General features: G+C 41.5%; 1 protein-coding gene across 1 annotated transcript in view; it reads right to left on the bottom strand.

Moving 5' to 3' along the window:
• Positions 1 to 925: 925 nt before the first annotated feature.
• LOC142141218 (retinol dehydrogenase 7-like) overlaps positions 926 to 22,172 on the bottom strand; it is a 30,226-nt gene continuing 8,979 nt past the window's right edge. The window contains exons 2-4 of the mRNA XM_075199447.1: positions 16,690 to 16,948; positions 9,838 to 10,001; positions 926 to 4,749 (exon numbers count right to left, since the gene is read on the bottom strand). Of these exons, the coding sequence (XP_075055548.1) occupies positions 4,532 to 4,749; positions 9,838 to 10,001; positions 16,690 to 16,948 (641 nt within the window). The 3' untranslated portion in view covers positions 926 to 4,531. The remainder of the gene's footprint in view (positions 4,750 to 9,837; positions 10,002 to 16,689; positions 16,949 to 22,172) is intronic.

The following is a 22,172-nucleotide window of genomic DNA, read 5'->3' as shown; positions in this document are numbered from 1 at the left end:
AAGTCACGGCAGCTGGGAGCGTGTTCGTGACAGAGTTGCTTCACATCCTAAATTAAACTCTGAATGCTTATAAAATAATCAAAACATTTCCTATATATGTTACTTATTACAGGAAAAAAAAAATATTATTACACATTTATGTCATTCCTCAGTTAAAATAAATACTTCCACATAAATGTAAAATGAAATACATCCACATAAATATAATAATTTTTAAACATAAAGGGCCTGATTCATTAACGAAAGTTAAGTAAAAAATTGAGTAAGTAGTCTCCTGGACAAAACCATGTTACTAATGAAAGGAGTGCAAATTAGTTTTCTATTTTGCACATAAGTTAAATACTGTCTGTTTTTTTACTCATACACTGAAATGTAAAGTTGATATTTGTGTGCTACATGAAAAACACACAGTATTTAACTTATCTGCAAAATAGAAAACTAATTTGCACCCTTTGCATTGTAACATGGTTTTGTTCAGGAGACTACAATTTTTTACTTTACTTTCCTTAATGAATCAGGCCTAAAATGAATAATATAACTCTGATGAAAGATACAGTTCTATAACCTATAATAATCAAGGTAAATATATTAGAGTGAAAATCTGACTTATATAGCCTCAGGTAGTGATACTAGAAGAGCAGTTCATACTATGTAGGGTGATTACCAGTTTTTTATCCCACGTGACATGCAGTACTAGACACGAATTAGATATTTTTTCAATGATGCCAAGACTACAATCTTTTGACGACAGTCCTTTTATTATACCCAGAAATGCTTTAGTAGCCACAGTGTCCGTCATCTACAGTAAAATTTTCTTTAAAACTCTTTATTTAAAATGGTCAACAAAAACAGGTAATTATACAAATATACCAGTATATAGTAAATAACAATTATACAGCTGTTTTTTTTATACTTGGTGTATCATTGCATAATATAAGTCACAAGTGTCTTGAACACATAAAAAAAAATACCTTTTAATAGTCATAGATGAGTGAAAAGTTTAAGGTGGATAAATGAAAGGGGAGGGTACTACATGGAATATCAACATGAGTGAGGTTATGGGAGGAAATGCATACTTGGATTGTGGACAGAGATTTAGTAAAGTGCGGTTTTGCAAAACCACATGTTTTTGTAGTTTCCATGTACAGTTTGTAAAGTGTGAGATATACTAAAGGCTAAACCGCACGTAAAATAGCATGTTTTGAAAGCACACGGTGTGAAACTGCCATCTAAAATGTTTCAATTGGTAAGTATACAAACTTCATAAACGTGTCTCTGTTCTACAATACCTGCAAGGATCTCTTTTTTGGAAACATGTTAATGTCTTTTTATTTTTTTAAAAAAGTTGGACACAGCTGCTAAATCCTCATCTGAGTGCTGATCAGTTGCAGCTGGAGGAGCTTGTCTGCATGATGGTCCTGTTGACTGAAGCTTGGCCAATACCAATATTCATGTCTGTGTTTATCCTGTGTAAAAACATGTAAAACACATAGCATATTCCACTACTTACCTTTGTCATTCTGTGTGCATTGGTTTGTATGCACACAGGATATTGTACTGAAAGAAAAAAAATACAGAAAATTCATAACCATCATCTCCAGCTTAGTGCTGTGTATGAGGTCTGTCACTATCATGCACATTCACATCTGCAATCTGCTAGTGTGACAGGATGCACTTAATTACCTCTTTGTAAGGTTAATATGAAATCACCAGGGCAGGGCTATCTCCTGTGACTGCAGCAGTCCTTCTTTCCTCTAAGATCTTCCTCTTTATGCCAGAGTGTCTTTTTTTTTTTTTTACCCTGAGGGCCCAACTGCATTACAAATTTTATTCCAGGGTTGCTATTTCCGACTTATTGGTGTCCCGACAGTCTGCCTTCCCAATATCTGTTGGCAATATGGTATAATGCTATTGATGAGGACTTAATTCTTATCATTAATAAACCATATATTTAAGCTCGACTTTGTTTTGGCCACCTGGCTAACCTGCATCTCCCCTGCCACGTCGTGGTCTACTCAGTTATCGCCCTTCTCCACAGTCTCACTGCCAGCACCATCTCTCGTTCCTCTCTCTTTACCCTTCTCCCAACACTAAATGCTATCCACAGAACAGGAAAACACAAAACTGACAACACTAGCACTCACACCACACTCACACACAAACAACACTGACAGGATTTATGTACAAAAACACAGCGGACAGAAGAACAGACCGATAACTAATAAGATGCCAAACAATAACATACCAAGTTTCAGAAATCTCAAAAAAAACCTACTAGTACCTCAAAATATAACTCTTATATCCTCTTTCTCGCTCTCTCCTCAAACCCCCTATAAAAAAAATAGGAAGTATCCAGGCTTTTATAGAGGTTTTGACAAACCTGCATGTTCTGACAGACAATGCAAATTGACCATGATTTAAACAGAAATAAGTTTTGTGCAGAAAACCAACACTTTGCAGTTTACAAAAGGAGGTGGCTGGTTAATAATATCAAAGGAAGCAGGTTAACAAGGGTGAGAACGTAGAATTATCCCTTAGATTTAGAGAAGAGAAGGTCGTTATTGACTTTAGTGAGGGTGGTTTCAGTGGAGTGGAGGGAGCAAAATCCAGATTGAAATGGGTCAAGAAGGGAGTGAGAGGAGAAAAAGGAGGTGAGATGATTGCAAACAACCCATTCAAGGAGTTTGGAGGCAAATGAAAGGAGGGGAGGCAGGGCAAGTGGATGCTTTTATGAATATGTGAGACAATCTGGTCTTGAAACCTTCAAGCATTCTCTGAAAACCCACCTCTTCAGGCTAGCTTATAACATTCCTCAACTACTGTCTTAACCTCCCTAGGTTACCCTATTACCACCCTTTACACAGTAAATGATGATGATGAATCTTGTCCACTTATTAAAGTTATTTTATCGTTTATCAGTAATCATTGTCTATGCGATTTGTGTGGTTCCAACTCACAAAGCGATTTATTAGCAAAAGCAAAAGAATAACAGTTAAATAAATAAGTACAGCCGAAACATATGCCGCGCTCCGCTGGATCCAGCTTACAGTCATTCAATCCTGAAATCTGTGGTCAAAGAGACTGCAAGCTGATTCCAGAGAGCAATATATATACATTTGGTGTTACAGTAAAATACAATACAGATGACTTGGCAGGTTTCCATAGGTTCAGGCTCCAGGACAGTCCAGTATAGTGTAGTTCATAGGTCAGTTCAAACGACACCCTCCAAGGGTGGGGGTCAGCTCTCCGATCAGATGCATACTAATCTTTCCGCCAAAAGCTAGTTCAAACTGGTCTATTTACATTATACACACAATACCATTCTGATCACTAATTCCCTATATTCCATAACTAGCATACACGAGGTGCGATCTCATAGCCGATGGAACCGAATCACTAAGGATAAATAGGGAATTAGAATGACACCAAACATGATATGTTTCCTGTAACCTGAACCTTAGATCTCAAAAAAGTGCTTTTTACTATTATCATATATAACTATAAATTCAATAACATTTGTTCATAAACAACTGTGGGTTGGAACAATTTAAAAATGGACTATGTACAAGTGAATGTGTGCGTTATTTATCATGCAATTGCGTCATGCCATGTGGTGTACTGATTGCAATTGCAAGGTAAAACCATATTAATCAATATATTTTCTTTCATCCAATTATTTGACTTTGACACACTTTATCTCCTTTTTCATAAAAACGTTGTTTTAACCACTTAAGGTTTTTAGCTATTTGTTCAAACAGAAATAGTTTCAGTTTGGCTTTAACCTACTATGTTTATTCCAGCCCTAGACTTCTGGCACTGGGGAGGAGGGGGTTGAAAGAAAAGGCACCTAAGTGCCAGTCTCGGGATGACACCCAGGGGAAGGCGTTGCAGTGCAACCATGGGTGACATTATTGTAAGTTATGAGGAGGAGATTTCTCTACATCTATGGATGACGGAGATTTAGTTTACATGGAAAATCAGGAGGAGGATGCTTGTCAAAGTGTGTATTTATTTTTTATTGTTTGGGGGGCATATAGTATGGGATGTTGATGATGATATGATATTAAGAGCTACAAACAGCAGGCAATCTGCCTAAAGTCAAATTAGAACGTATCACAAAAGTGGTATTCAAACAACTGTGCTTGTGTATTAATTATACGAGTAATGATAAGTATAGGCGTAATTAGATTTTAATCTAGTTTAATATCTGAATCACATTTAGTTGGGTTATATATACCTTATTCTGCATATCTAGGGTAAGGGTGGTTATTATTACGGACAAAGATTACATATGTATTAATATGAATTCAAGTAAGATCTGATACATCTTTCCAAATCATGCAAATTGTTTGTTATCTCTAATTTTGCTGTTTATTATGCTTTTACTACATTGAACTGGAAATATTTATATTTTTTGCTTGCTTTATATAATCTATATGCCATTATGTTTTTGGAAAACATAACCTGCTAATAAGCATCTAAATAGTAAAAAATGAAATATGTTTTAGCCATTAAAATGTCAGAAAAAAGATCAGTCCATTTGGGCTGGTTTAGGCTGGCCAATGGTTAGCAGAAAGTCCAAGAATACTGTGGGTAAATAGGAGAGTGGTAAGAAGATGAGTTTGGCATCCCAGCCTACGGAGTAACGTGTCCAGGGATGAACCGCAGTCAAAGCGTGCTCCATGCAATCTGTGACCAGGGACAGTTTTTTGTTGCAGTTTTGTTGCATACCATCAAGAAAGTCATATCCTAAATGTAAAACATAAAATATGCATATTAAATCAGGGGGCGAATGCAGCTTTTTCCAGATTACGTTGATGAGGATGGGTCAAGAGAGACTTTAACACTGAGTCGTTGTCTTAGAATTGTACCTCTGCAGTAGTTGTTTTTTAAATCAACATTAATCCTAACAATTCACTTGGAACCATTTATATCACCAGATCTTAGTAAATTGATATATAGCATTCTCTTTAAAAATAGCTAAGCCCACAAAACTGCTTTGTCCCTTGCGTATAGGTGAGAGGCTCACTTTAATAACTCAATCTTTGTTTATCTTTCAAGGTGTAGTTATAGAAGTAGTGCAATAAAGAGGTGATTGCTGTATTTAACATGATCAGCTGGGACTCTGTACAGACTGAAAACCAGTGGTCGATTAGAATAGGGATGGATGAGCCCACGGGCTTGGGCCCCATTCGCCGTACATGGTGAGTGACTGACAATCTGACATTTGCAAGTGGGCCACTGTATGTAAAACTAATAGTGGCCAGGGGTATATTTACTAAACTGCAGGGTTGAAAAAGTGGAGATGTTGTTTATAGCAACCAATCGGACCCGGACCAACCCGCAGTTTAGTAAATATACCCCCAAGTGTTCATGAAGATTATTAAAGTGGCTTGTGATTCTGATGTCTTAAATGAACTTCATTACACATAGCTGTTGGCTTTAAAGCACAGCAGCGAATCAATATGATTATAGAGTGGGCACTATAAACATAACGGTATCAACTGCAACATTGTTGGGGCTAATAGCACACTTCCTTTCAATGTTCAATGAATGAGCCTGCTACTAACAATCCGATATACTATGTGATTTGAAATTTAACTATTTGCAGCAATCACAGCCAATAAGATAATGAAAAGAGGTGGGCTATGTGATGTCACAGTGCTGCATATGAAGGGTGACATCTTAAATGTATACATAAGCCTTGGCCTGAATTCCCACCTCTGTCTTACATTGTCCATTTTATCTATTGAAAACCTGCTAGTCTCCTGCATTCCCTGAAATGTCCTCTGCTCCCCGGTTACCCTGCTTTCTGGGTTCTCTGATCCCTGCATCTCCTGGTCTCTGCTCTGCCCCTTAAAGTGCATCTTCCTTGGCTCTTTATATCCTTACATACCTTTCACCACCCAATTGATAGCCTGAGGTGGATGGGAATCCCAAGGAATTCCATAAATTTCTAGTTACACTCATGGGTGGTGGTGAGTAATCTGTGTAATAGGTGGCTGGCAGTTGAAGGTTAGAACAAGTGGTTGGCAGATTGGGAGATCTGTGCAAAAGGTAGCTGAAATGGTAGCTCACAGTGGAATATCACTATCCCTCTAATATATATATTAGAGGGATAGTGAGATATATTATTATCTTATTTGATACCTGGCTCTCTGGCATTCAGTCGCCTCCCAGGGGGATTCCGTTGGACGCCCCAAATATGGTATTCTTTGTGGAGTCCTCTAGTAAAAACCACTGGAGCCATTAGTCTCCACATCCCCAAAGATTATGTGTCAATCACTAGGGCACAGATAATTCAGTCTCCAGTCCCAGTACTTACTGATATACTTAAATTAGAACAATGAAAAATAAAATGGAAATATCTCAAATATGTTCTGGAATCTTTGTCATAGAAATCATTGTCTGCATATGACTAAAGATACATCTGAAAACAAGCGTACCTAGGAGAAATACAGTGCGCATCTGCTTTGGAATGTCCTTACTGTACCTGGCCTACATTAGTCCGCCCCTTGACTCCCCATTCCGCCTCTCCAGTGGTAGACTTTTGTAAGTGACATTTGCTTGCGGACATGAATTGCCTGCAAATGCACTCATTTGTGCAATGTCTGTTCCCTGGTAAGCGCAATCACACAAGATATGCTACACAAATGGATGTACGTCCGGATTTGAATCAGGCCCTTTATGCATAATTTAAACATAATTCAGTAACATGCATTTTCTGCCGTGGTGCATGGGTTTACACAGCAGGATGGTGGCATTATCTGAGGAGTAGGAGTTTGCACGGGAAGATTTGGGTGATGTAAAGGAGATCCTATCAATGTATGAAGTAAGTAATGTGCTGCTTTTTCTCTTCGAAATGCAGAATCAAGCTTTCATGTTTTGAAACAAGGTTAAGAAAAGAGCTAAAAGGGATGGGGAGACACTTTAAGGGTGTTCATTGCTCTACAAAAGGGTGCAGGGTCATTTCTCCTATGCAAAATTATTATTTTTGCACCAGCTTTGAGCTGGTAGAGATCGGGTCTTGTATAATAATTTTAATTGGAGGCATTTCAAAGCGCACTTTGTACAGTGTAAACACTCCAAGTATCAAATGATAAGAAAGGTCCAAATGTCCTCTCACTCTCAGGACTAACTCAAGCCATAAATGTTGTTGAACTAAGCATTTGGTGGTGGGTAAAGATCAATGAAGGATCCTATTTGAGATCTACTGTCACGGTCTCTGATGGCACTAGGTCTTTACAATGCGAATCCTAGGGTTCGTACAGTTTGGCACTACTCCAGCAGGGCGTGGAGTCTAACGAACAGACTGTGTTCACCAGGAACCGCCGCAAAGCAGTATGGTCTTAGCTGCGTCTGCTCGCAGGTCGCGGCCCCTGCTAGAGTGCTGGGCGAGACCCTTTAGGAACGCAGGAGGCAAGGAACAGTAAAAGGCGATGAAGACAATGACGTATCGGGGCAGCTGGTGGAAGCATCAGCTCACAAGAAAAGATAATAGATTCTTGATTGGAGCGTCAGCTCACTTGACGAGATAATAGCAGGTTCTTGATTGGAGCGTCAGCTCACTTGACGGGAAAATAGCAGGTTCTTGATTGGAGCGTCAGCCCACTAGACGAGACAATAGCAAATTCTTGATTGGAGTGTCAGCTCACTAGACAAGATAATAGCGGACTCTTGATTGGAGCGTGAGCTCACTGGACAAGATAATAGCAGACTCTTGATTGGAGCGTCAGCTCACTAGACAAACAGGTACTTGATTGGAGCGCCAGCTCATTAACAAGATAATAACAGACTCTTGATTGGAGCGTCAGCTCACGGACAAGCAGAGTAGTGGGTACTTGATTGGAGCGTCAGCTCACCAGACAAGCAGAATAGCAGGTACAGGATTGAAACGTCAGCTCACGGACAAGCAGAGTAGTGGTTACTTGATTGAAGCGTCAGCTCACCAAACAAGCAGAGTAGCAGGTACAGGATTGAAGCGTCAGCTCACCAGACAAGATAATCAGGATGGAGCGCAGTCACAACAGGTACTCAGGGGCAACTGAAGAACAGGCACAGAATGAATGGAGGAAGTGCCTTTTGTATTAGGCGCCAGGATTGCCTGGCCAATAGGGAAGCGGACATAGGTTTTATAAGTTGCGGGTCTGCGCATGTGCAGACCCGAATCCAAGATGGCAGCGCCCGGGACGGAGTGGACCGCCGGAGCCAGGTAAGTTTGCCAGGGGTCGGGTAGCCTGCCCGATACCTCAGTGGATGACATCTACTATCAGCTTCCTTAGAGCAACGGGCAGCAAATTGCTGGGCTGAATGGGGTCCCACAACAGTGTGCTCAGACAGGAAGCATTCACTTCACTTCCTATATTTACAAGTATTCACTTGCTGTGATGCACACCTTCAATCATATATCAAAGTTCACATCTCCTCTCCAAACGCGCCAGCAGCCTCCGCAAACTATAAGTATGCTACCATGTGCTGAGACGCAGAAGCAGCTCTAGGAGGTGCACTATGGATATGTCAAAGTCCATCACTCCTACCCATTTAGTACCACCTCTTTCATTTAAATAACCTTTTCATTGTTTCTCCTAAAATATTCCTCAATTGAGACGCATTTATTGCAAAAGAAATCATGGTAACTATCAGATTATGCCCTAGCCTGTATAGCTTCAAACGGCCATTGAAAGCCTACCTGTTTAGAAAGGCCTGCCAGTCATCCACTTAACCATTTCACCATGTAGTATACCTCACCCTATTTCATCCTTCATCTCTCACAGTCTTTCTTCTTGCCCTCAAGTCCCCTCACATTGGCTCACACCCATGTATCAACCGCTTGTCTGCCCCTTTCCCTTTAGATAAGCTCCAGTGAGCAGAACCTTTATTAACTATAACTTTTCACACCTCCTCCATGTGCTCTCTGCCTATTGGGTCCACTCCTCCATTGTCTTTGCACCTCTTTCAGTGACTCTAAACCTGTTAATTGCGCCCACTGTAATGGGCACAGGTTTCAGCCTGCACTGAATATGAATACTTCTTGCACCCCAATAGCTATGTTGAGTGTTGTAGTGTTATTTGTTTACTATATTGTACTCTTATACCATACTGTCTTGTAGTTTGCCCTCTGTATTGTGCTGCAGATCTTTTGTGGCACCCTATAAATAAAGGTTAATATAGTATGGAGACAGTAGGTCTTTATTACATATGTCACTTTTGTATGTTTGAAGCCTTTTATTAGATTGCTCAGTGCACCTATAAATGCAGTTCATGAAAGAAAAAAAAACACACTAAACATTAGATGTTTCAGACGCTGTTATTATAGTGGGACCGGGGCTGGTAGTCTCCCTATTACAGTGGAAATTAGCCCAGACTGCCAAACACTAAGGCTGATTGAGGATGTATGTGCGAGTGTGAGGTATTACGGTGCCAATTTTTTTTATTTCTTTTTCTACATCGTGCATTGTGTTTGGCAATCTGCTCTGAGTTGCTGCAGGATTCAAACCATTGCGAGGCAAAAAGCCATGCACGGTAAGGACCGAACCTAAAAATACAATCCTTCCACCTCTTACTACATTATACTATTCTTGCACCACACATCTCTGTGCACTTGTCCACCAACTCTGCACTAGACTCTGCCCAACTCTTCCCCTCTGTCCACATAAACTTGTGCTCCTGCACAAATGCAGCCACCTTGCTCCATAAACCTACACAGTAGAAATGTAGGCACATTTGCCCAAATGTAGGCGCACAGCGCATCTAAAGCTGCATTCACGCTGCCGTGAAGCAGTTTTGTGCTTTGCAAAATTACATCCATTCTATATTTACATTTCATTGCATACTCACCCTTTTTATAATACTCCTCTCCATAACTTTTTTTGACTTCTTCTGTAAGTCTTTCCCAGTTACTTTTCATATTTTTTTTTAACAATTCTTCACTTGTTATTTGTGTGTTAAAAAACCCAGGCTCCACAATGCATACCTTGACATCAAAGAGTCGCATCTCACGCCTAAAAAAATGCAGATGTAAACATTGATAAACGTAAATTTAAAATGGTGTTTTCATATATACATCACTATAGATCAGAAAGTCCAAGAAGCCAATCATGTTCTTAGAATTAAATACCTTACTGATTATAAAAAAATAAGCCAATCAAGTATATAAAAACAAGCATATATGCAATTTTTCTCTAACATTTCCATTAAACAAAATATATACAATGAGAAAGATTTAATAAAACAGTTCCATTTTATATCTCCCAATAAACATGTCTCCGATAATAGTGAATTATATTACAGTCATGGACAAAAGTTTTGAGAATGACACAAATATTATTTTTCACAAAGTCTGCTGCCTCAGTTTTTGCAATGGCAATTTGCATATACTCCAGAATGTCATGGAGTGATCAGATGAATAGCAATTAATTTCAAAGTCCCTCTTTGCCATGGCAAACTTTATCCCCAAAACAACATTTCCACTGCATTTCAGCCCTGCCACAAAAGGACCAGCTGACATCAGGTGAGAGTGTTGACGAGGACAAGTCTGGAGATCACTCTGTCATGCTGATTGAGTTAGAATATCATACTGGAAGCTTTCAAAGGAGGGTGGTGCTTGAAATAATTGTTCTTCCACTGTTAACCATGGTTATCTGCAAGGAAACACATGCAGTCATCATTGCTTTGCCCAAAAGGGCTTCACGTGCAAGGATATTGCTGCTTTTAAGATTGCACCTAAATCAACCATTTATTGGATCATCAAGAACTTCATGAAGGCTTAAGGGAGCCCAAGAATGTCAAGCAAGTGCCAGGACTCCTAAAGTTGATTCAGGTGTGGGATTGAGGCACCACCAGTGCAGAGCTTGCTCAGTATTGGCAGCAGGCAGGTGTGAGTGCATTTGCACTCACAGTGAGGCGAAGACTTTTGGAGGATGGCCTGGTGTCAAGAAGGTCAACAAAGAAGCCACTTCTCTCCAGGAAAAACATCAGAGACAGACTGATATTCTGAAAAATGTACAGGGATTGGACTGCTGAGGACTGGGGTAAAGTCATTTTCTCTGATGAATCCCCTTTCAGATTGTTTGGGGCTTCTGGAAAAACGCTTGTTCGGAGAAAGAAAGGTGATCGCTACCATCATTCTTGTGTCATGCCAACAGTAAAGCATCCTGAGACCATTCATGTGTGGGGTTGCTTCTCAGCCAAGGGTGTGAGCTCACTCACAATTTTGCCTAAGAGCACAGCCATGAATAAAGAATGGTACCAAAACATCCTCCAAGAGCAACTTCTTTCAACCATCCACGAACAGTTTGGGGACAAACAATGCCTTTTCCAGCATGACGTAGCACCTTGCCATAAGGCAAAAGTGATAGCTAAGTGGCTCGTGGATCAAAACATCAAAATTTTGGGTCCATGGCCAGGAAACTTGTGGCCAGAACTTGTGGTCAATCCTCAAGAGGCGCGTGGACAAACAAAAACTGACAAATTCTGACAAACTCCAAACATTGATTAGACAAGAATGGACAGCCATCAATCAGTATGTGGCCCAGAAGTTGATTGACAGCATGCTAGGGCGAATTGCAGAGGTCTTCAAAAAGAAGGATCAATACTGCAAATATTGACTCTTTGCATAAACTTAATGTAATTGTCAATAAAAGCCTTTGACACTTATGAAATGCTTGTAATTTTACTTCAGTATACCATAGCAACATCTGACAAAAAGGTCTAAAAACACTGAAGCAGCAAAGTTTGTGAAAACCAATACTTGTGTAAGTCTCAAAACTTTTGGCCATGACTGTACAGTGGAACTATTGTCTCTTAAAGCTGACCTACACATAGTGGAGACAGCCATTTCAATGTCTGAACCAGTAGTTAGCAATTTGCTTCTCATGCATCAGTGATGTGACCAGTTCCTAGTAATTTCAGACTGACTATTGTTTTTTAATTCTTAAGCAACTTTTTCTATTCAATATGCAGTCTAAGAAAATTGATAATAAATAAGAAAAACATTGTTTTAGCAACATTTGGCTATAATTTCCCACAAAACATTTCTATGCACATTACCTCCTTTGCCCACTAGGTGGACATACTGCACCATACCACCATGAGTGGTCCTATCCTCATCATCATTTATTTATATAGCGCCACTAATTCCGCAGCGCTGTACAGAGAACTCACTCACATCAGTCCCCATTGGAGCTTACAGTCTAAATTCCCTAACATACACACACACAGACAGAGAGAGGCACACACAGACTAGGGTCAATTTGTTAGCAGCCAATTAACCTACCAGTATGTTTTTTGGAGTATAACAACATAGGCTTAAGCTGGGTACACACTACAGAGATTTCGACCACCTTTTTATGCCGAGCAATTTTACATGCGATCGATGGTCCGATCGCTCGGTTCATGGACTGCATACACACTAGCCTTGTTTAGGATGAGAAAGGGAAGAGCGGACGTCCCGTTAGCGACTGTTTACAGCCATGTTGTCGTGAACAATGATTTAAATTCCGTACACACTGTAGTGACATTTGCGGGGAAATGTACGAGATACCAAAGACATTAGCATAAAGGGGCAGAGCTTTAGCTATAGTTAACTCCTTTAATTTCTATGAAATAAAAGTTTAGTAATATACATTAAATTTAGAAAAACATTTAACTGCTAAAGTGGAATGCAATGAATATTCCCTAATAATAAAAACCCCTTCGTATGTAATGGGATGCTCCATTCTCGGCGGGCATCATCGCTGATTGGTCCACAGCAGAAACAAATGCCCATGTCTGAGTGTATAAATGATAGAGGAACCTATTTGGCGCCGAGGAGCGTGAGAAGATGGCGAGTGAGAAAGTGACAGTGGGGGTTGCGTGTGAGGAGAAGTTGTCAGTGGGGGTTGCGGGTAAGGAGATGATGTCAGTGCGGGTTGCGGGTGAGGAGAAGGTGTCAGTGGGGGTTGCAGCTATGGAGACGGAGATGAGTCAGAGATGGTGCTGGAAGGGCCAAAAAATGTTGGAAAAGTTAAGGTGGGGGATGGAGATACTCAAGAAGAGCAAATCCAATGAGCCCAAGAGAGGTGGAAATGATGGTAAAAGTACTGGACCAGGACGACAACGACATTAAAAAAGGTCAGTAGCAGATATAGTGTACCTGTAGTGTAGATGTAGTGTTACATAAAGCAATGTAAAATGCTAATTTATAACCTAATTTTTTATGTCAGAACGAAGATTTCACAGTGAGAAGGCCTGTTTAGATACCACTGATACCACTAATGTTAGCAAACAAGGATAAATTAAACAAGAAAAATATACTAAAGAAGTTCTACACAAAGGTATTATAGAAATGCTTTGGGCACATACCTGTACCGTTATAATAACCAAAATGGCGCCTGTTTTCCAGAATGCACGGAGGTTAAGCCTGCTATTATTGCGATTTCGCCACAGGGACCAAAATATAAATATAAACTGATCTCGAGCAGTGTGAAAGGTGAGAAAATGAGAGTATTTATGTCGTAGAATGTAAATTACAGATATCATCATCATCATCATTTATTTATATAGCGCCACTGATTCCGCAGCGCTGTACAGAGAACTCATTCATATCAGTCCCTGCCCCATTGGAGCTTACAGTCTAAATTCCCTAACATACACACACACACAGACAGACACAGAGACTAGGGTCAATTTTGATAGCAGCCAATTAACCTACTAGTAAGTTTTTGGAGTGTGGGTGGAAACCGGAGCACCCGGAGGAAACCCACGCAAACACGGGGAGAACATACAAACTCCACACAGATAAGGCCATGGTTGGGAAATGAACTCAGCGCTGTGAGTCAGAAGTGCTAACCACGTAGCCACCGTGCTGCCCAGATATAGAAGTTAAATGATAAACATTTTTTATTTCCTTGTTTCGTAGATAAAGAAATCAAAGGGAATAGAAACGACATCAAGACCTGTTCTGCCACAAACCAGTAGCACCTTTAAAAATAATACTCTGCAGTATTCAGCTCTCTGATTGGTATGGGTGCGCTCACTTGTCATGCGGATCTTTCTGACAGCTGTGTGTGTTAAAATTTTTGTACCTTTTTCTTGCAGTAAAAATGTTGCTTGAACACTGTGTGGTTTATTCTGGGTAATTCACAATTATAAGTTAATAAAGGTTAATATAGCTTTAATAGGTTATAAAGGTATAAGTCAGTGGTTCCCAAACTTTAGCAGTTCGCGGCACCCTTAGAGTCTCCATAATTTTTTTAAGGCACCCCTCAAAAATAATTACCGAGCAGTCCTGTTTTAGAAGTAGTTGGGTCAAAAAATTGTAATAAGTATTTAGGTCAAGACAGAAATGCTTATTTAGTTGTATGCAAAAATGCCCCCTCTGCATCCAGACACTCTGCCCTCTCTCACGCTGCTCCCTCTGCCCTCTGTCACGCTGTCCCCCCTCCTCTGCCCTCTGTCACGCTGTCCCCCCTCCTCTGCCCTCTGTCACGCTGTCTCCCTCCTGTCACGATGTCCCCCTTCACTGCCCCTCTCACGCTGTCCTCCTCCTCCTCTGCCCACTGTCCCCCTCCTCTGCCCTCTGTCACGCTGTCTCCCTCCTGTCACGCTGTCCCCCTCCACTGCCCGTCTCACGCTGTCCCAGCTCCTCTGCCCTCTGTCCCAGCTCCTCTGCCCTCTGTCACAGCTCCTCTGCCACGCTGTCCCTCTCCTCTGTCCCCCTCCTGTCACTCTCCTCTGTCCCCCTCCTGTCACGCTGTCCCCCTCCTCTGCCCTCTCACGCTGTCCCCCTCCTCTGCCCTCTGTCACGCTGTCCCCCTCCTCTGCCCTCTGTCACGCTGTCCCCCTCCTCTGCCCTCTGTCACGCTGTCCCAGCTCCTCTTCCCTCTGTCACGCTGTCCCAGCTCCTCTGCCCTCTGTTCCCCTCCTCTGCCCTCTGTCCCAGCTACTCTGCCCTCTGTCACAGCTCCTCTGCCACGCTGTCCCTCTCCTCTGTCCCCCTCCTGTCACTCTCCTCTGTCCCCCTCCTGTCACTCTCCTCTGTCTGCCTCCTGTCACGCTGTCACTCTCCTCTGTCCCCCTCCTGTCACTCTCCTCTGTCCCCCTCCTGTCACGCTGTCACTCTGCTCTGTCCCCTCCTGTCACGCTGTCACTCTCTTCTGTCCCGTCCTGTCACGCTGTCACTCTGCTCTGTCCCCTCCTGTCACGCTGTCACTCTGCTCTGTCCCTTCCTGTCACACTGTCACTCTGCTCTGTCCCCTCCTGTCACGCTGTCACTCTGCTCTGTCCCCTCCTGTCACTCTGCTCTGTCCCCTCCTGTCACGCTGTCACTCTGCTCTGTCCCCTCCTGTCACGCTGTCACTCTCCTCTGTCCCCTCCTGTCACGCTGTCACTCTGCTCTGTCCCCTCCTGTCACGCTGTCACTCTCCTCTGTCCCCTCCTGTCACGCTGTCACTCTGCTCTGTCCCCTCCTGTCACTCTGCTCTGTCCCCTCCTGTCACGCTCCTCTGCACTCTCTCACTTTGACCCCTCTGCCGTGCACCAGCTATAAAAAATCAAACAGAAACACTTACCAATCCGCGCGGCGCCGGGACCCAGCATCCTCCTCTCTCACGCAGCAGCTGTTTCTGTTTGATTTTTTTATGGCTGGCCCGCGGCACCCCTGAGACAGCGCCGCGGCACCCCTGGGAGCCGCGGCGCACAGTTTGGGAACCGCCGGTATAAGTGTATAAAGAGTAAATATGCATACATTGCCATCATAGACGCAAAGGGTAATAACACACATGCTTTGCACAAGTGTAATGGTCTGCAGCCAGACAGGTGCAATATACATCGATACAAAACACATTGATGTGCGGATTCCGCACCACGTGGGGTTAGGATTGACATAAAAAATTAACGTACACACGCCCCCCAGGTCGAGGAAGTATCAGAGGATTGTCGTTGATCTGTCGGAAGTTTATACACACTACACAGCGGAAACGAGATTGAAACGAAAATATTAAACGGTACGACCAACCAAATGAGGCGAGAATCATCCATTTGGGCAGACTTTCGACCATTGTGTAACTGTACACACTGACCCGACTTTTGAACGAGCGGTCGTATGTCGGCTGTTTGAGCCGATTATTGGACGAAAACAGTGTAGTGTGTACCCAGCTTTAGATGGCTGTCTGGGACCAGGATTTGGAGGGCAGCAAATTGTATATACTTCATTTTAAATATCATAATTGTCATAATCTGTATAACGGTATCTCTCAATCTAATAGTGAGTAAAGAAAAAAATCCTTTATCTCATTACAATAATCTTGTAACGCAAAATAAAATCTTGTTTCTGCATTGCTCTGTACATTCAGGCACACTGGAGTGTCAAATCTGTACTTCTCTAGGAGCCGCCTGATTCAGCCTCCGCTCTTGTTTGTGTACACTGCAGAAGTGACCATCTATCTCAGTGCACATTAGGGTACATCTGCATAAATTGAGAAGCATAGGGGGCCAAAGCTGTGTTTGTGCTGCAGAATGGCTGTTCTGCACTTCAGAAATGACCTCCACAGTATTTTGGTTTTGCCTCTTTGATCCTTCATCAGCTAGTTTCCAAAATCATTTGTTTATTACACATGTACATTTAAAAAGAATCCTTGAAAGTAAAACAAAAAGCCAATAGGCACAGAAGGCTTTAGAGGTACATAGCAATAACTGGAGGGAAGTACTAACCTCAGACTGTCTGAAAATGATTCTACACCATACTTAGATATGCAGTATCCTCCAGAGCATATAGTTAATCTTCCTGCAATACTGGCTACGTTGACCACTCGTCCACGGGCCTTCCGGATTAATGGTAAGAGATTTATTGTCACATCAATAACCCCCAACAGGTTTACATTTAAGATCTTTGAAAAATCATCTTTTTTCAACCACTCAGTGGTACCACATGGGACACTAATTCCTGCATTGTTTACCAGGCCCCAGAGTCCTGCAGGCAACAAGAAAATATGATCGTTAGCAAATAAAGTAAAACTAGAAAAAGATGGTATTCAGATATCCATTTAATAAAGAAAATAATTACTGCCATCAGAAGTTAGGGGAGCAATGTGAATATGAACAGATACACCCAGCTTATAGAGCAGTTCAAATGTTTCCACGTTCTGCTATGAGCTTACTTGGGAGTTCTGACTAGGCATGATTAGGACATATTAGTATACAATCAGAAGGGTCATACAATACATAGGATTGCTACACTGCCTTCTTATTCTCTTCCTGTATTTTACAGTCACCTTACTGAAAAACTGAAGACCATTCTCCAGCATCATACAAGGGTTAAGGGCAGCCTCGGACTGGCCTGCCGGGCAGCCGGACTATCCACCGGTAGGCCTGGTGGGTTTGAAGCTCCGCCCCCTCCGCTGTTGGGGCGGAGCTTACCGGAGTTCAGATGTCAAGTCAGTCATAATTTGGCAGCAGATGGTGGGTGGTTGGAGTGTTTGTCTGGACTCTTTCTCAACTGTTTGGGGACTGAGAGGAGAAGGATCAAAGCACAGAGAACAAGCAGCTGAGTGAATACAGACAGGTCTGTGATCCTTCTGCATGCAGCCCGCTCCTTCCCTCCACCAGCGTGACACCTAGCACACAGTAATGCCCTATGCCAACAGGCAGCGGACAGCTGGCAACAGTTATCACAAATAGAGACACAGATCCAGAGAGAGAGTCAGTTCCCAGAGAGAGAGAGAGTCAGGACCCAGAGAGAGAGTCAGGACCCAGAGAGAGAGAGAGAGAGAGAGTCAGGATCCAGAGAGAGTCAGGTTCCAGAGAAAGAGTGTCAAGACCCAGAGAGAGTCAGGACCCAGAGAGAGAGAGTGTCAGAGGATTGTGTTCTGTCCCATATTACTGTCAGAAGCTGCAGATTGATGTATCTGTCACGGGATACAGTTATATTTCTCAGCCTCCATCTTTGCAGGTGTTTATAAAGTATAACTTACATTCTGCAGTTTGCACCCCAAAATCACCCTTATATTTGCCAATTCCCCCTTCCAGTTGTCATACCACACGTGTACAATCTGTGTAGGTACCACGCATCACAACGGTCAACTGTAGCTTCAATTATCCGTTAGTTATAAGTGTATAATGTATGTTATATTCAGCAGTTTCTTATTAAATGAACACTGGAAAAATTCTCAGTATCTATGTGTGTACTATATGTGTGTGCTATATGTGTGTGCTATATGTGTGTGTGCTATATGTGTGTGCTATATGTGTGTACTATATGTGTCAGTCATAATTTGGCGTGCTGCAAGTCGTGCAAACTTGTCTTTAGCTATTGGCCGGTGTCAGATTATGGGTACATCACACACTTCATCCACTAAGCAGGGGAGGCTCAGTGTCACATGACTCTGCACAGGTGGTGGTGACTGTTTCCTCAGTGACGGTGGGCAGATATCCAATTAAATGTTTCCTGCATCCTCTGGGACAATGCCAGCTACTTAAAGTTATGAAGAGAAGTAATGGCCGTGAGTTGTATGAGCTGATTATGATATTAGTGTGCTTGTGTGTGGTACTGTTACATGTGTAATTCAAAGGCTACAGAAGTTGTGGTACTATAAGTCCCAGTATGCCAGCACTGAGCTGGGTATTTAATGGGCAGGCGTTGCTTGAACTTGTAGTTCTGCGGAAACTGAAAAGTCAGTTTTCAGGGTATGCTGTTACTTGTAGTTCCACAGCAGTTGCTTTGCAAACTGTTTGCTTAAGCTGCTAGAACTATACCCTGAAGCCAGCAAACTTGTTTTTAATAGATAGTGCCTTCATAGTTATATCATCCTCCCTACTTGTGTTCATTGTACATATATGTCTGTGGTTATGGTGCTGTGTAGATGGTCTTTGTTATCTCCAGGGACTAGGATATTATGTTTAGAGTGGCACTTAAGTGTTGTAAGTTAATGGTAGTTCTTTATTGCATTTTGAAAACACTGTGTAGGTATATTAAAATGAACATTTATCAAGCGACTTATGCCCAATCTGATATTACTGGGGGTTCCCAAAAATATCAGATTGGGCATAAGTCACTTGACAAATGGGGGCCTCGCAGTACCCGTAGCCCAGGGGCCTACAATGTCTTAATCCGGCCCTGGCAGCAGCAGCAGCAGCTTCAGGAAGCAACAAGAAAGTTAGCAGGTGAGTGTCAGTTTCACTGTGTAGATTTATACCGATAAAACATAAATATCAAGAAGGCCTTTCACAGCATAGCATGTTTATTGCTTGATTAAATATGTCACCTATAGCAGTGAGAATATATATATATATATATATATATTCTTGCTGCTATAGGTGGCTACATTTGACATATTTAATCAAGCAGTCAAGTAATAATCATGCTATGAAGGGTCTTCTTAAATATGTATATACACATGTTTATTTTTTTTTATCAGCTACATCTCAATAAATATACACTGAACATTAAAATGAATGTTTCATTAGTAGAGTAATCACATAAGCCAGCCACTTTTATTAAAGCTTGAATGAGAATTTAGTGTATATATATATATTTATTATAAAGTTGCCCTACATGGGCTGACCACAGCCCCTTGACTGGCCACACCCACTCTTACAGATGGCCACACCCAAATATAGTGGGCCCCTATCACTGCATTCCCCCGGTGGGCCCTTCATGCCCCAGTCCGACACTGGTTAAGGGGGAGGGTGAAGTCCAGGCTTCAGGTTATCAGGTGTCTCTGCTAAATGACATATTTCAAAGCACATATCCATAAAGGAAATAGATGGACAAAAGACTAGGGTCACACTTCCCCATCCCACTCACCTGTTTGGACAGAGACTGTACCCTACCTTCACTACTGTTCATGTACATTTCCATGCAAGCGCATGGGACTGCAGCGCAAGATGGTGGCGTTTGTGGAGGAGTAGAGGATTGTGCCAGCTGTTGGGAACAGTTGGGTGAGGGTGTTCATTGCTGAAATTGGAGTAGACACAACAGCACACCTGGTTTTGCTTCAGACATACACTATGCCATATATAATAAAGGTAGTCCCGATATCCCCTCACTTATGATTCATTTTAGGACATAAATAAAGTTAAACTAAGCAATTATTTTAGAAGAAAAGCAGAAATGTTTACTGTAATGAGAAGGGTGATTCTAAAGTAGTAGGAATTTTGAATTTGATTTAACACTTTATTTTATCTGTCCCATCTCTCAGCTCCCATGCCCCTCCAAGCTTCTCCAGAGAATTGCCTACACTTGTCTCTCAGTCTGGCTTTCGTTTGCAACACTCCACAGAGACTGTGTTGACTAAGGTTGTCAATGATTTCATCTCTGCTAAATCTAAAGGCCATTACTCTCTTCTAATTCTCCTGGCTCTCTTTGCTGCATTTGACACCTTTTTTCATATAAAAACTGTTAGAGTGGAAATGTATGATTATTGATTTAATATCTATCATGTGCTAAGCTTTAGATGCTAATATGTTATGCTATGACTTTAAGAGAAATTAAGCAGATATTATTTTCAGTTTAAAAAGACAAATTATTCAAGGTTGGCCACGCAGCGCCATGTTCCCATCAACGAAAACATTCCAAGAACATGTAGTAAAGTTCTTGATAAGATAAAACCCAAGGACTCAAAGATGGGGGCAGCACAAGGATATTGGCAAAAAGCCTGGAAAGAGATAACACACAAAGAAGAAAGAGTTGTTTGATCTTTGATGTAAAACTGAAATATATATATTGTTAATTGATTTTCTCTCATTATTTTACTGTCTTATAATTGGTTGTTCAGAATCTATACCCCTAGACTTACATGTATAAAAATAAGCGCTGAAGTGGTCTCAAATTGGAACAGAATAAAGCTGCTCAGCATTATATCATACAGGTGTTGAGTATTTTCTGTTCACCAGTCGACTGAAAACAAAGAAAGATCTGACTGACATTGAAGGTGCTTGATAGAAGTATCGGTGAACCCCGATACCCCAACATTTCTGGGGGCTAGGTCCGGGATGCTCCAATATCTCCACACCTGACGCCACACTCCACTGATGTCCAGAGAACTGCTGAACTAAATCCGGTGAGTAAGAAAAGTGTAGATTTCTACCTTCTTACTCAGTTCAGTATTTCTTTGTATGTCTAAGGAAAGTCAGTTGAGGTGATTAGAGGGTATTCTATGAACCCAATGTACAGTCAGAGGAAAGGATAATGAAATGATAAATGTATGGATACTGTAGATTATGATGGATGTAGGCAATTTTAGTTAGAAGATAATAAGAGAGGTGTATGTAAGAATTGTACCTGCTGTATTGTTCTGAGAAAATATTCAGGTTGCAAGGGACCTAGACTAGAGTGTGTTACAACTATAAATGCATATTACGGTTTTGTAAGTAATGAAAAAGAACTATATTTTACGTTAGGGTGCATTTGAATGAAGAAATACTACATATTGGCCACAAAATCATATGTTACCAGATTATAAACCTATATGTCCATACACTGACTTGAGGGGAAGAATTGGATCAGCCATAAATGCCAGCCTTTTAATCTACAGCCAATAAACCTTACATCTGGTGTTCCTATGGCAGACTAGGAGGTAAAGGATTAAAGATACTTATAGTCTGTACAAAGGGGAAAATGGTATTACCTTATTCCACTTATAAGACATTGTATCCCAGATACTGACAGTACTGTGACCAGTAACCCAGTAAATGGGGGCACAGAACAGTAAGATGCCTACTATAGGCAAGCCTATGGATATAATGAAAAAGAGAGAAGGTAGTAAAGCTCTTAAAAGAATTCATAAAGTACTCAAGAGAGCAGGATTTCCCCCAGAAGGGACATTAGACTTAGAGAAATGGTATGGGTTTTATTTGAATAATAAAGAATGGATAAAAAGGCTTGGCTATGAAGATCAGGTCAATGTGTGGATATGCTAAATGTATGTTTGATCCTGCGCAGCTGAATGAGTGAAATGTGCCCCTCCCTTATTCTGTGTAAAATATTTCAGTGTGTTGAGATAAGAAGCACTCTGTTTTTTGTTATCTGACAATGTATGTAATGCTGATAAAATATGTCCGGAGTGCTGAGTGATAATAACATGTTGAGGCTAACTTGTATTTAGTCTAATGCTGGGACTTGTAGTTCCACAGCAGTAGGCTGGAAGGTATCAGCTGATTTTTCTTTCTCTGTATGTGAGTTTTGTCTCCGTCTTACT

This window comes from Mixophyes fleayi, chromosome 2 (genome assembly GCF_038048845.1).
Source record: "Mixophyes fleayi isolate aMixFle1 chromosome 2, aMixFle1.hap1, whole genome shotgun sequence".
In the NCBI taxonomy this organism is placed as follows: domain Eukaryota; kingdom Metazoa; phylum Chordata; class Amphibia; order Anura; family Limnodynastidae; genus Mixophyes; species Mixophyes fleayi.
Note: the sequence above shows the minus strand (reverse complement) of the source record. Positions and strands in the feature narration are given on the sequence as shown.